At 44.3% G+C, this 16064-nt stretch overlaps 1 protein-coding gene across 5 annotated transcripts in view; it reads right to left on the reverse strand.

Annotated features, from left to right (window-relative positions):
* Window positions 1-16064, reverse strand: part of LOC124118109 (neuralized-like protein 4) — a 44708-nt gene that overhangs the window by 10912 nt on the left and 17732 nt on the right. For all 5 annotated transcript variants that reach the window (XM_048394433.1, XM_048394435.1, XM_048394432.1 and 2 more), the window contains 9 exons: window positions 9687-9765; window positions 8565-8734; window positions 7237-7371; window positions 6903-7042; window positions 5659-5871; window positions 4068-4166; window positions 3371-3496; window positions 1903-2076; window positions 1190-1348 (listed from right to left, as the gene is read on the reverse strand). In XM_048394433.1, coding sequence (XP_048250390.1) covers window positions 1190-1348; window positions 1903-2076; window positions 3371-3496; window positions 4068-4166; window positions 5659-5871; window positions 6903-7042; window positions 7237-7371; window positions 8565-8734; window positions 9687-9765 — 1295 coding nt within the window. The remainder of the gene's footprint in view (window positions 1-1189; window positions 1349-1902; window positions 2077-3370; window positions 3497-4067; window positions 4167-5658; window positions 5872-6902; window positions 7043-7236; window positions 7372-8564; window positions 8735-9686; window positions 9766-16064) is intronic.

Consider the following 16064-nt stretch of genomic DNA (forward strand, 5'->3'; position numbering starts at 1 on the left):
TGGTTCAAGTCACAGATAGATCACTTCAAAGGATTGTGCTCTGTAGAAACACATCGTAACGCTTCAGGGAAGTGCGTGAGCAGTAATTCAGTGATGGAAACTAACATTTTCAGCCCACTCGTCCTTATATTGATAACATATAGCAAGACCCTCAAAAATGGCTTTGTCTTTATGATACCTTCACTTTTGGGCAGTTTGGCAAGGACTACAGGACTAGTGCCAATTCCTAATGCTGAGTGAAGAGGTGATCTGTGTTTTACTTTGAGGTGAGGTGAAATGGGGTTTAACGTCGCGTCCAAGCTTATTGCACTTATATAGCGACGTGCATGTATGTGAGTGTTTGTGTGGCTGCTTGTACTAGTCCGGACTGATGCCGATTTATAGTGCTAGCCAACTGACGTACCATGCCGCAGTTTAACATGACTACCCCACTCAGACACAGTATACTGACTCCGAGCCGACCAGTCCTTGTTTTAGCCCCTTAATGCCAAGCGCCAGACAGGGTAACAACAAGTACCATCTTTTAAGGTCTTTTGGTATGACGCGGTCAGGTATCGAACTGAGGGCTTTCCGCTCTCCGGGCGGACGCTCTACCACTAGACCACGGAGGCAGTTTAATGCTGAGTATCACAGCTACATCACCATGGTGTGTAAGGTGACACCTGCTATTTGTTTGGTTCATGGATTCAATCAACTGGAGCTAGCCTGCATGGTGGGTTATTGCCCATGGCCAAAGTGCCTTGGAAATCACACAATAAGGAAACTCCAGACAGGCCTGTCCTGAAGATCTGTCATATGGTGTGTGTCTGTTTGTTGATTGACTTCACACTCAGCAATACTCTAGCTATATGATGGCAGACTGTAAATAATCAGATCCGGACCAGGGCCCACTTGCACAAAGCGATCTTAGCCCTAAGACTATTGTAAGCCTATGTTAAAGTATGGGAGTTACGATCATCTTAGCGCTAAGATTGCTTTGTGCAAGTGGGCCCTGATAAAACAGTGATTGATATAGTGAGTTATCCTCCACACCGACAGGGTACGAATATACGCAATCAACCAGGTCACTGATCCAGACCACCAGATCCACTTATTCTCCTCTTATGACCAGCATAGGTTGCTGGGGATCAATTCTGAGGTCTGTGTACTAAGACACAGTGGTGTCCCCGTGTACATCACCGTTGCCTACCTTGCACCCACAGGAGAAGACAGAGTCTCCATGTATGACTAGTGATGACTTTTTAATACTGATGGCTGAGACGGGGAAGTTGTAGCGGTCGCAGGAGAAGCCAAGGACGCCCAGCATCATGGAGGCGCTCCAGCGGGGATTCAGCTTGTCGATCCGAACCTGCAACATGACAACTTGACTTCATACTCCATGGCTCACCTGTAGTTAGAAATATATTGAGTTGTGGCCAACAGAGACAGATTTGAATTTGAACATTCACAGCACGCAGCTGGTGTCGGCATGGGTGTCAAAAATGTAAGAAGTGACAGGTTTTGTTACTTCAATGACTCAGTACTGAAGGATTGTTTTTTCTTTGCTTGTCACTTCATCAGTTGTTCATAGATCTGCCAACCCACAGTTTGAAGTCACTTGTGTAAATCTGTGAGTACATTGCAGCTTTCAGCATTATTCCAGCCACACTATTGTCCTCTGATGCAAGAATTCACACAACGTGCCCCTGTGAGGTTCACACGATGTACCCGTGTCAGGTTCACGTGATGTACCCGTGTCAGGTTCACACGATGTACCCGTGTGAGGTTCACATGATGTACCCGTGAGGTTCACACGATGTACCTGTGTCAGGTTCACACGATGTACCCATGTCAGGTTCACACGATGTACCCATGTCAGGTTCACACGATGTACCCGTGTCAGGTTCACAATGTCCAACCTACCTGAAAGAGCTTCTTGCGTGTGAGGGGTTTGTGGGACACCACGATGCCCTGGTTGTAGCTGGCCACCCGCCGGGCTGTCAGGTTGTTGTTGCTCAGCAGAATATTCTTCCCATGGTTGCCTTGGAAACTGGTGATACTTGCTGCCATGGTGTCGTGGTCCTGGTCTCGATCAGCCTGCACACAAGCAGCATTCATTCCAGGCTCTTAAGTAATTATCAAGACGTACAGTGCACTTCAGCATTTTATTACTTTACAGGACCCTCATATTGCCTACAAGGACCCTTCAAATTAATTATTGGGGTCCCCTGAACCCCCACTTTTGTAAGTCAAGGTGAGGTGAGGTGAAATGGGCGTCCAAGATTATAGTCCGGACTGATGCCGATTTATAGTGCTAGCCCACTGAGATACCATGCCCCAGTTTAACATGAATATCCCACTCAGACACAGTATACTGACTCCGAGCCGACCAGACCTTGTTTTAGCCCCTTAATGCCGAGCGCCAGACAGGGTAACAACAAGTACCATCTTTTAACGTCGTAAGTCAAGGTAAAACCCTGGGATTTGATGTGGCTATGTGCATCTATGTGTTTGCGTGTGCGTGTGCGTGTGCATGTACCTGCATGTGTTGTGACTGCTTGTACTAGCCTGGACACATTCCACCTTCATAGTGCCAGCCCACTGAGATGCCATGGCACAGTTTTAACATGGACACCCCAATCACACACAGCATACTGATTCTGAGCCAACCTGTCCTTATTCTATTCCGTCAATGCCTCGTGCCTTGTGTCCAGTGCCTCGTGCCCAGTGCCTCTGCCCAGTGCCAGACAGGGTTACAATCAGTACCAACTTTTAATGTCTTTTGGTATGACGCGGCCATTTGCACTGACATTGGCAGCAGACTTGTGGCAGAATATCTGCCTCTGAGCAGGTCTAGATAAACTGCTGATGGGGTGTTTGTCCAACTCATATTTGGCCGGATGATCATACACACAGAACACCTCCAAATGTTCACGAAGGAGCACTTACTATTAGGGATGAGGCCAGGGAGTTTTGTTAGAGACAGTAAATTTTTCATATAAGTTTTTCATACAATTGTATTCTCTGAAAGTAGAAGCCACACTTATATTTCTTCACAAGACTTTATATTTCTGTAAACCAGTGAAAAATTTATTTGTTTACAAATCCTGAGGTAAAATGTTGTAATGCAGTATTTCTTTGAACAAATAATATTAAAAAAATACCCCAGCCACCTACCCTAAAAATATCAACTAGGCAGTTCCTTGGTCAAACGACGAGTGTCATGCATACCGTGTTTACCATTAGTTAATAATAAGAAGAAGTCCCATTCGCTGTCTGGGCTGCGTGTAGAGGGAGCACATGTCCACACCATTCAGGGGTATGTGCAGCTCCCTAGGGAGTATACAACCCAAGCTGCCTGATAGGCGCTAGACGAGTGCCAGTTTCTCACCTGGGAATCTACCTGGTCCAGGATGACGGGAGGAGACTTGGGGGTGCTTGGGGTTTCAGCTATTGCACTGCTGATAATACTGACTGACTCCACTGATCCATACAGGTCTATCACAGCGAACACATTCTGCACTCACACAAAGGACAATACATGATTAGACAGTTACAGAAGGCCAAGGTAACGATTACTGTCAAGCAAGCTGTAAGCTAAACAAAACATGAGTAAATAGTGACTGAGGGTACAATACATCAATATGCCATGAGCCCTGAGTCACTTTCCACTGACCATGCTGACCGTCTTTCTCAGCATTGATGGGTCTCCTGTGCTTCCACATACACTTAGAATGATCATACATTCAAAGGGAAAGACCTACGACAATTGTAGTGCTAAAATCTTTGTGGGGAGATTCAGCTTAAAACTGCTTTGAACAGTATTTCAGTTACATCACTTTGATCCCTGTCTCAGACATTTACCACTTTGCCGAAACCCATGAGCACTGGCTGGGCGCTCAGACAACTGGGCCACCCATACCCTGCTGCGTTGAAGGAGGCCCTGGTCGGTGGTGGTAAAATATCTCCACTGTTGTTGGGCAGCCACTGTGGCCACCATGGCAAAGAGAAACAGTGAAAACAATGGATTGTGTTAGGCGGAAATCGTGTGACCTGTGATGTAAAGATATGCTGAAAGACTTATTTACCTTTGGAATGTTGGAAGCAGCTATTCCAAGGTCCTCCCCATTCAGGTAGATATGAAGAGTGCCATCAGAACACCTGCGGATACCGATTCTGTTTCCCACCTGACACAGAGAAACATCAGTGAGAGAGAGGGAGCTGGGTTTAACAGTACAGATGTTGTGACCTGGGGTCCATTCCCGACATGGGTACAATGTGTGAAGCCCATTTCTGGTGTCCTAGTGCCTGATATTGCTGGAATATTGCTAAGAGTGGCATAAAACCATATTCACTCACTCACTCATTATTCTAAGCGATGTGGATTTCAAGTCAAAGGAAGACTAGTTCCAGGTCAACTGGCAATCGCAGAAAGTTACATTCAAGTCAAGACAAAAACACTTGGTTAGTCTGACGACTGAAATGTTCCAGCAATCAATCTCAGTTCATTGGTTATTGCAACGTCAAGGCTGGGACCAAGCACAACATCATGAAGCACAGCCCCCCTTTAATCACCAAGACACACACATTGTCTCAGTTCAATAGTTATTGCAACGTCAAGGCTGCGGCTGGAACCCAGCACAACATCATGAAGCACAGTCCTCCTTTAACCACCAAGACACACACATTGTCTCAGTTCAATACTTATTGCAACATCAAGGCTGCGGCTGGAACCCAGCACAACATCATGAAGCACAGCCCCCCTTTAACCACCAAGACACACACATTGTCTCAGTTCAATACTTATTGCAGCATCAAGGCTGCGGCTGGAACCCAGCACAACATCATGAAGCACAGTCCTCCTTTAACCACCAAGACACACACATTGTCTCAGTTCAATACTTATTGCAACATCAAGGCTGCGGCTGGAACCCAGCACAACATCATGAAGCACAGCCCCCCTTTAACCACCAAGACACACACATTGTCTCAGTTCAATACTTATTGCAGCATCAAGGCTGCGGCTGGAACCCAGCACAACATCATGAAGCACAGTCCTCCTTTAACCACCAAGACACACACATTGTCTCAGTTCAATACTTATTGCAACATCAAGGCTGCGGCTGGAACCCAGCACAACATCATGAAGCACAGCCCCCCTTTAACCACCAAGACACACACATTGTCTCAGTTCAATACTTATTGCAGCATCAAGGCTGCGGCTGGAACCCAGCACAACATCATGAAGCACAGTCGCCCTTTAATCACCAAGACACACACATTGTCTCAGTTCAATACTTATTGCAGCATCAAGGCTGCGGCTGGAACCCAGCACAACATCAGGAAGCACAGTCCCCCCTTTAATCACCAAGACACACACATTGTCTCAGTTCAATACTTATTGCAGCATCAAGGCTGCGGCTGGAACCCAGCACAACATCATGAAGCACAGTCGCCCTTTAATCACCAAGACACACACATTGTCTCAGTTCAATAGTTATTGCAACGTCAAGGCTGCGGCTGGAACCCAGCACAACATCATGAAGCACAGCCCCCCTTTAGTCACCAAGACATTTTCTCTCAGCCGAGGACAACAGAAACACAACATCTTGTAGCCTCATCCTGTACTTCCACACTCAGCTCCACAACACCACCACCATCAAACACCCCTGTGTGTACCTCTAATCTCTCCAGGGAAGGGGCATAGTTTTCTTTGATAGTTTTGCCCGACTTCTTGACCTCCGACCCCGACACAATCCATGTGACCTTGGAGGTGATGTCCTCGGCACTGGCCGGGATCTGTGAGAGCGGGGTGGAGTCCGAGATGGCCATGGTTGTCAGGCCGATGTGTATCGAGCCAGACCACTGGTTGGACACCTCCTCTACCTTCATCTGCAGGAAAGAACGGTTACCAAGGTTACCAAGTACTCTCTTTTTTTATCAGAAGGGTTACCATGGTTACCGATTACTTTTTTTATCAGAAGAGTTACGATGGTTACAAGTACTTTTTTATCAGAAGGGTTACCATGGTTACCAAGTACTTTTTTATCACAAGGGTTACCATGGTTACCAATTACTTTTTTATCAGAAGAGTTACCAAGGTTACCAAGAACTTTTTTATCAGAAGGGTTACCATGGTTACCAAGTACTTTTTGGATTCCAACCCAAAATTTCAATTACAATTTCAAGATCAGTAATTCATTACTTTCAACATTAACTATTTATTATCCTGTGACTTGAAACAGTTGATATTTGTATACTGGATCCATTCATGAATCCTCCACTATTAAGTTGACCGAAGTGAGAGGATCATCCTTGATCTAAACGAAAAGGGGCGGTCGGGTAGCCCTAGTGGTTAAAGCGTTCGCTTGTCACGCCGAAGACCCGGGTTCGAATCCCGACATGGGGAAAATGTGTGAATCCCATTTTTGGTGTCCCCCGCCATGATATTGCTGGAATATCACTCACTCACTCACTCTAAACCAAAAGCCTAGATATGTGAGTGAAATGGGCTCAGGCTCAAGTCCCAGCATTATGATGATTGAAGTGGAATAAGACGGCTGTCTGTAGATAATTGAGTTTGCGCCAGACAATCTGGTGATTGACATCATGAGCATCGATCTTATGCGATTGGGATACAATGACATGCATCAAACAAGTCAGTGAGCCTGACCACCCGATCCCGTTAGTCACACCTTATGACAAGCATGGATTGCTGAAGACCACTTCTAATTCAGATCTTCACAGGACAGCAAGGGAAATGAAGATAGTGATTTTTCACTGTTTCACAAAACACCTGGGGTGGCAACAAGAAGGGCCTTCAAACGAAGACTGGGAATTGAAGCCCGTCCTTGACATCCTTGACTAGACTACCCCCTACCCAGCATCAGTACCATACCAGAATGAAACTTCCCCATACTCACCTCAAACAGCTCATCATACTTAAGTGGCTCGGAGCTGAACACCACCCCGTGGTTGAAGTTCCTCACTCGGTTCGCAGTGCAGCCGTTGTTCTTTATCACAATATTCTTTCCACAGCAGTTACTAAATCTGTGCGTTATTTCTGGAATTATATGGGAAGAGATTACGCACTGAAGGATACTATCAAAATAACATTATGTTCTTTTTCTAGGACATTGATCATCATTCAAACTGTCAAAAAGATATTTTCAAATTCTGTAATGACAAAGGAATGTCCTATGCTATAAAACAATGAAAATTCTCTAATGCCATTCATCTCCACAACGTCGTACTGACCTGAATTGAGAGCAGATGAAAGACTCTGTTCTATGTCCGCGATGACGATATGGTTGTCGGTGGGCAACACACCTGAGCCGCTGGTGATGCTCACCTGGGCACACTGCCCGTACAGGTCCACCACGGCATACACACCTGGAACACAAGACAGCGGATCTACATCCTGGGATGACTCAGGTAGGTCTGCATCACTCCAGCAGGATCCCTTCATGCAGCTGAATACATTCTACGTCCAAGGATCTTCATCCACAAGCCTAACATACTGAAGAATTATCTGGTAAGATGTGAAGCAGTTGAATTGTTATTTGACATGGACTCCTGTAACTGATGCCCATTGTATCTCCACGAGGCAATTCTCTACCTGTGACATTGTGTCTACCTGAGGCCATTGTGTCTACCTGAGGCCATTGTGTCTACCTGAGGCCATTGTGTCTATTGTGACATTGTATCTCCCCGAGGCCATTGTGTCTATTGTGACATTGTATCTCCCAGAGGCCATTGTGTCTACCTGTGACACTGTATCCACCCAAGACATTTGTGTATACCTGGGAAATTGTGCCTATACCTGGGACAATGTGTCCACCTTGTGTGTTGTGTCTACCTGGGACATTGTGTCTACCTGGGACAATGTGTCCACCTGTGACACTGTATCCACCCAAGACATTTGTGTATACCTGGGACATTGTGCCTATACCTGGGACATTGTGTCCACCTTGTGTGCTGTGTCTACCTGAGGCCATTGTGTCTACCTGGGACAATGTGTCCACCTGGTGTGCTGTGTCTACCTGGGACATTGTGTCTACCTGGGACAATGTGTCCACCTTGTGTGCTGTGTCTACATGGGACATTGTGTCTATACCTGGGACAATGTGTCCCCCTTGTGTGCTGTGTCTACCTGAGGCCATTGTGTCTATACCTGGGACAATGTGTCCACCTTGTGTGCTGTGTCTACCTGAGGCCATTGTGTCTATACCTGGGACAATGTGTCTATACCTGGGACAATGTGTCCACCTTGTGTGCTGTGTCTACCTGGGACACTTTGTCTATACCTGGGACAATGTGTCCCCCTTGTGTGCTGTTTCTACCTGGGGCCATTGTGTCTACCTGGGACACTTTGTCTATACCTGGGACAATGTGTCCACCTTGTGTGCTGTGTCTACCTGGGACATTGTGTCTATACCTGGGACAATGTGTCTCTACCTGGGACAATGTGTCCACCTTGTGTGCTGTGTCTACCTGGGACATTGTGTCTCTACCTGGGACAATGTGTCCACCTTGTGTGCTGTGTCTACCTGGGACATTGTGTCCCCCTCGTGTGCTGTGTCTACCTGGGGCTATGTCCTGACATGCCACGCCCTGGTCCTCTCCATTCAGGAAGAAGTGTAGGCTGCCATCAGAGCATCTCATCATCCCGATGCGTGACCCCACCACGATGGCATCCAGATCAAGTGGGTACCCGTTTCTGATTGTCGAACCATCCTGCATGATCGCTGACCCACTGTGGAAGACAAACAGAAGGTAATGGGAGCAACTCGGGGCAATCAAGTAAACAATGCCATAAACCTTTGTCAATAACAACAGCAGCCTTCGCAAAGTCAAGTCACCATGGCAACAACATTAGTCAGAAATTATCACATCCATAGCAGAATGAACTTGTCGCACAGTCACTTGAAGAAAATATATTGTTGACTAACTAAGTTATCAATCAAATAAAGTAAATGGTGGTCAGTTCTAAGAACAATATGCAATAATGATTAAAGTCAATAGTAATAATGGTGTTTGAATTTCCACTGCAGCCTTAAGGAAGCTACCTCATTCACAGTAACCATGGTAACCTTATAGTACCTTTAACGTAACTTTGAGACAAGACTCCCTGTGGGGCTTCTGGGTAAGAATTGGTCCCCAGAAACCAGTGCTGGTCTCCCTGTGGGGATTCTGGGTAAGAATTGGTCCCCAGAAACCAATGCTGGTCTCCCTGAGGGGCTTCTGGGTAAGAATTGGTCCCCAGAAACCAATGCTGGTCTTCCTGTGGGGCTTCTGGGTAAGAATTGGTCCCCAGAAACCAATGCTGGTCTCCCTGTGGGGCTTCTGGGTAAGAATTGGTCCCCAGAAACCAACGCTGGTCTCCCTGTGGGGCTTCTGGGTAAGAATTGGTCCCCTGAAACCAATGCTGGTCTCCCTGTGGGGCTTCTGGGTAAGAATTGGTCCCCAGAAACCAATGCTGGTCTCCCTGTGGGGCTTCTGGGTAAGAATTGGTCCCCAGAAACCAATGCTGGTCTCCCTGTGGGGCTTCTGGGTAAGAATTGGTCCCCAGAAACCAATGCTGGTTTCCCTGTGGGGCTTCTGGGTAAGAATTGGTCCCCAGAAACCAATGCTGGTCTCCCTGTGGGGATTCAGCTGGAATATTGCTGGGTGAGGCACTAAACAACAAACAAATGACTAACGCCTACCTGAGCATCCACGTGTCGTACTCGATGTCGGTCATGGTGTTGGGGAAGTCCAAGTCCTCGGGCTTAATGAGAGTCACACCTGAAACCAGTGCCAGGTAATTATAGTGGTTGTTGAAATAGGGCAGTCTATCACATTCAGGGGTGGTACAAGTGTACACGTCATGAAGAAGAAACTTATTCTACGGATGAACATCGAAAATGACAAGAACACATCAACATAAACGCAATCTTCAGAGATAAACAGGACTGAAAGTTCATGCAAACTGTATGCACATTTCAGATATTTTTGATACAATGTACATAGATTTACAATTATTAAAATTACATGCAAAATAAAAAAAAATATAGTGTGTACATATCCAAACTTATATTAACTGATCAAAAGTGCATACACTGTTTCCATGTGAAATATCTAAAAATGGCTAAAATATATAGAACTATGTCCAGAAAGCAGTTACTTGCAATTCAAGACCTATTTCGCCAATATTGAGGGATTGTCTAAATATTTGGTAAAACAATCTTCAATATATCTAAAGGGACAAGAACCTAAAGATGGTGAAGCAGGAGGCTCAGGAAACACCAACTGATTTAAGACGACTCCAGTCTCAGTTGGTTTGGTTGGTTGTTTAACGCCGCACTCAGAAATATTCCAGCTATATGACGGCGGTCTGTAAGTAATCGAGTCTGGACCAAACAATCCAGTAATTGACATTATGACCATCGATCCACGCAATTGGGATCGATGACAGGCATCAACCAAGTCAGCAAGCCTGACCACCCGATCCCGTTAGTCGCCTCTTACGACAAGCATAGTCGCCTTTTACGGCAAGCATCTGTTGCTGAAGACCTATTCTACCCCGGATCTTCACGGGTCCCAGTCTCAGCCTTACAACGATCACAAGTCTGTGTTAGAGTATGGGACTTACGACAGCCATAGTGCTACATCACTTTGTGGAGTGGATCACAAGTTCAGTTAGTCCTACAATTCTAAAGGAACCTACACCAGTCGTCCTACTGTTTTTGAGTATCACATAATAGTTTCATGCTGTTGTCAGTAATATTAGTATGTCATGGCAGCCCCAAAGCTTAGTGTGAGCACTGATCCTTGTTTGGATGAAGGGCATGCTAGTATACGTGTGCTTACTAAGGGAGGAAGACATGTTTACCACTGAAACCCATGAACAACAGACAGGGCTGACAAACCAGGGGATTAGAACACAGAATGAATGGATCCTGGTACAACAAAGGGAGGTAACACACAGATGGCTGACAGGTCTAGGGTCATAATCTGAGCTAATCTGGGATCCTAACTGATCAGCAGATCCTGGCAAGGCCCAAGAAGTGTCAAATTACTTTTGTTCCACTGACATTATATTGCTCTGTGAGGACATATTTCTGACTACAGGCTGGTGTAAGGCCTTTCAGTCAGATCATCCTGTGGCAATCTTTAATGTACGCTGTAGTCACCACTGACACGATGTAAACACTGGCTATACAATCAAATTACACCTTTCATCCCTGACTTAAACAATCAGCAATATCACATGTCCAGTTTCCACCCTTGGCGAACTAGCCTGGAATTATGGAGTTACATTTTGGCTGGACTAACGAGTCTGTGCATAGACCTAGACACCCGGTTCGTAAACAACATGCATTTCAACGTGCAGATTTCGGTCAACTGCAGGATTGGATTTGCAAAGCATGTGTACCGCTAGCTGGGTGTCTACAGACATTTTGCAAATTCTGTCATGTTTTTATATTTAGATGCTCAGGTAATTTGATGCACTTCAAGGGGTAAAACATGTATTATTGAGTGAGTGAGTGAGTGAGTGAGTGAGTGAGTGAGTTGGGTTTAATGCCGCTTTAACAGTATTTCAGTTATGTCAGCTATATTGTCAGCTAGATGTTGGAGGAAAGCCCAAAGTGATGCAGGTCTCAGACATTTACCACTTTGGTGAAACCCACGAGCATGGGTATGGTGCTGACAAACCTAGAAACATAATCAAACCCGCTATCACAGGTTTCTGGCAATTTCTTTTCATCAATTCCTAAATCAAGCCACAGTGAAGACTATGTGAATCGTATTTATCAAAACAAGCATGAAATACTTGTATCCCCCGCCAATATGACATGTCCGGTTGTGTGTAAGGCAATAGCCCTCCAGAAAAGATCACTACTACCTCAACAAATGGCACCACGTTACCGTAAGAACCTATCTATGTGCCAAGTTTGGTGAAGAAATATCGTATGGTTTTCAAGATCTGCTCCGGAAAGCAGCACTAATGCCATTTTCAGTCTACATCAAAGTCGTTGCCATGGAAACTCGAAAATAAATTTGTCAAAAATCCCAAACAATCAAAAGGCAGCAGCTTACCACTAGACCTATCTATGTGCCAAGTTTGGTTAAGATATCTTTCATGGGTTTTCAGTTCTGCTCCGGAAACAAAGCGTGACAGACGGAAGGAAGGACGGATGGACGGACAGCACCCCCATTGCTATATCCCCCTTCCACTTGGTGGTGGGGCATAATAAACTGGTGACATAATACATTTTTATTTGGAGGGAGGCCAGGCAATCAGTTACACAGATTCACAACAGCTACATTGTACCAAGGGGAGGACAACATATACCAGGCCCACTGTCGCAGAGTAAAGGCAAGGAGGAATAAATATTGTTTTACGCCGCATCAGCAAAATAAATGGCAAAGTCCATGAAAAGCAGCATAGGTTCATAGAGGAAGCAACATGACACGCTGACAAACAACATACATTGCTCTGACACAAGAAACTGAACCAAAGATTGTGTTTCTTTTTATTGAGTAAATGTATGTTGTTTTACGCCGCACTCGGGACAGTCATGGAGACGGCACCCAAACAAAGAGTGAAACAAGTGTAGTCTTAGTGTATCGGTACGTTTAAGTCAGTCTTAGTGCACCGGTACGTTTAAGTCAGTCTTAGTGTATCGGTACGTTTAAGTCAGTCTTAGTATATCAGAACGTTTAAGTCAGCCTTAGTGTTATCGGTACGTTTAAGTCAGTCTTAGTGTATCGGTACGTTTAAGTCAGTCTTAGTGTATCGGTACGTTTAAGTCAGCCTTAGTGTATCGGTACGTTTAAGTCAGCCTTAGTGTATCGGTACGTTTAAGTCAGCCTCAGTGTATCGGTACGTTTAAGTCAGTCTTAGTGTATCGTTACGTTTAAGTCAGTCTTAGTGTACCGGTACGTTTAAGTCAGTCTTAGTGTATCGGTACGTTTAAGTCAGTCTTAGTGTACCGGTATGTTTAAGTAAGTCTTAGTGTATCGGTACGTTTAAGTCAGCCTTAGTGTATCGGTATGTTTAAGTAAGTCTTAGTGTATCGGTATGTTTAAGTCAGTCTTAGTGTATCGGTACGTTTAAGTCAGCCTTAGTGTATTGGTACGTTTAAGTCAGCCTTAGTGTATCAGTACGTTTAAGTCAGTCTTATTGTATCGGTACGTTTAAGTCAGCTCTTAGTGTATCGGTATGTTTAAGTCAGCTCTTACAGTAAACATGAGGTGGCTCGGGCCTATTCTGCCCTGGAATCTATACTCGGTATATCAATGATAAACTTGTTTGTTTGTGTTTGTTTCTTGTTGTTTAACAACGCACCCAGATATATTCCAGCTGTATGACAGCGGTCTGTAAATAATTGAGTCTGGACCAGACAATCCAGTGATTGTTATCATGAGCATCGATCCACACAATTGGGATACGATGACATGCATCAACCAAGTCAGTAGCCTGACCACCCGATCCCATTAGTCGCTTCTTACGACAAGCATGGGTTGCTGAAGACCTATCTTCCAGATCTTCATGAATAAATACAGCAGGGAGTTGAGCTTCACATGACTCATCTTTTACCAAGAAAACAACAATGCTGCCTAATTTGGTATATATATATTTTATAAGTCATAAATATTTGATTTGGTTCCACCAGAAATCTACTTCCCAGCTATTGCAGAAGCCAACACTATGTACAGACATAGCTCCACTATAGTCCTGGATCTATGTGCATAAGGCGATCTTAGCACTTTCATGACCGCAAGTCCCATTCTGTAACATAGGCTTACGATAGTCGTGGCCCTAAGATCACTTTGTGCAAGTGGGCCCTGGATCTATGTGCATAAGGCGATCTTAGCACTTTCATGACCGCAAGTCCCATTCTGTAACATAGGCTTACGATAGTCGTGGCCCTAAGATCACTTTGTGCAAGTGGGCCCTGGATCTATGTGCATAAGGCGATCTTAGCACTTTCATGACCGCAAGTCCCATTCTGTAACATAGGCTTACGATAGTCGTGGCCCTAAGATCACTTTGTGCAAGTGGGCCCTGGATCTATGTGCATAAGGCGATCTTAGCACTGAGATGATCGTAACTCCCATTCTGTAACATAGGCTTACAATAGTCGTAACGCTAAGATCACTTTGTTCAAATGGGCCCAGTTCCATCGACTTTGGATTGTCCCATTTTAAGGCTGTTTGAGGAACACGGCCCAGGTTTACAGTGTGGCTGGGGACTTCAACATTTCTCTTCTCGCTCAAATACACCCATATTCAGCTATTACAGGCAGATATTTAAATAGGAAAGTTACGCCAATCGGAAATGACTGCAAAGTTACCATCTACTCTGGTAGACAAAATATTTATGTTACATTGAAATCTTCTGAAATTTGAAAATATGTTATTTATGTGCTTATTTTCATATTGTAAAAATATTACACAATAATTATTAAAAAAATCAGCAAAATGAAATTAGTAATATGGATAGCTAGTTCTTGCAAGACAGCACTGCATCACAGAACACAGTGGGTGGCCTGGATTCTAGGGCTGGGATGGGTAACTCAGGTATTCGGGTTGGGTGGGTCCAGAGTAGGCCCCGGGTACCCACAGGACGACAGGAACCGTGGTTAGTCATGTGATATTCTGTTTAATGACAATAACAATCAAACTCCATGGTTACACTACAAGTCACGATATGGTCACATTTCTTTCTGACTATGCACAAATTTCTTTCTGAATATTACATGTTTGAGTAAAGATAAAGCTTGAGTCAACATCAGTGTATGCATGATCAGATCATGTTATGCATGTATTTAGTTTTTTCCAGGGCTCCTGTAAAACAATTCTCAAGTGGACATTTTGTTGGCAACTCTTGAGGCCTACAGCAGGTATCCGGGTGGGGTTGGGTAATAGGGGGTCGGGTACGGGGTAGTAAATTTGGACTCATCCCAGCCCAACGACGCTCAGTGGTGCAGCCTCCTGGTGTCAAATAGCCCAGCTTATATATAGCTCTATATATAGAGGTGTATGTAGGTATTAGTAATACAAAGGTTCTTGTCAAATAGCCCAGCTTATATATAGCTCTATATATAGAGGTATGTATGTATTAGTAAAACAAAGGTTCTTGTCAAATAGCCCAGCTTATATACAGCTCTATATATAGAGGTGTACGTAGGTATTAGTAAAACAAAGGTTCTTGGGTTATTGGTTAAAAGCAAACAAGCGGGGTGTCCAGCACTGCCTTGTTCAACATAAACATGAGTAAAAGATGACAGATGTTTCTGGTTAGGTTCAGAACTTGATGAAACTAAATCATATCAATTGTCACATTCTGTATTCACCATAATAACAGCAATTGGTGCTTTGTATATTGACAATCATATCCAATGTTACATACTGTATTCACCATAATAACAGCCCTTGGTGCTTTGTATATTGACAAAAGTCAAATTTGTTTTGAACACACTTAGTTCAAATATTGATGAAAATAAAATATTTTTGCTGACACTTAAGATAAAGCATGCCTGTCACCATGGTAACCTGTTAACTCTCTTTGTACCACTTATAAACTCCAGCCTCACGGACTGAATCATGCATTTTTTATGTAAAAAAAACTAATCTTCAAAACATTACTTCTTGCAGAAAACACATGCATGTAACAGGCAACATTCCTTGCAGAAACATGAAATAAGTTGTAGATTTTTGCCACGGAGTCATTTGCAACAATTACAGGACTTAACCCTATAAGCAGTGGTGGACACCTTGCAAGTTCAGCAGGATGAGATCTACACAGAGAGACAGGCAGTTCCTTGAAGCCCAGCCTAATCAACCTTAATAATAATGTACTTAATGGCTTTTTTCAAAGACAAGACAAAACATTCACCAATTAAAATTAAAATTTGAAGCCAGAAAAAAGAAAACATCCAAACACAGGAAACTCAATAAAAAGCAGAAAAATTTCATGCACTATACAGGAAGGGCATTCTATTCAAGGTCCAAACCTCACTGGCCTCAATCTGGAGTAAGCAGACTTGGGGGCGCAATTTCAAACCTTAAATATGAAGGTGAAGGCCAAACGTGCA

Source organism: Haliotis rufescens, unplaced genomic scaffold, assembly GCF_023055435.1.
Source record: "Haliotis rufescens isolate VD_foot unplaced genomic scaffold, xgHalRufe1.0.p SCAF_13, whole genome shotgun sequence".
NCBI lineage: Eukaryota > Metazoa > Mollusca > Gastropoda > Lepetellida > Haliotidae > Haliotis > Haliotis rufescens.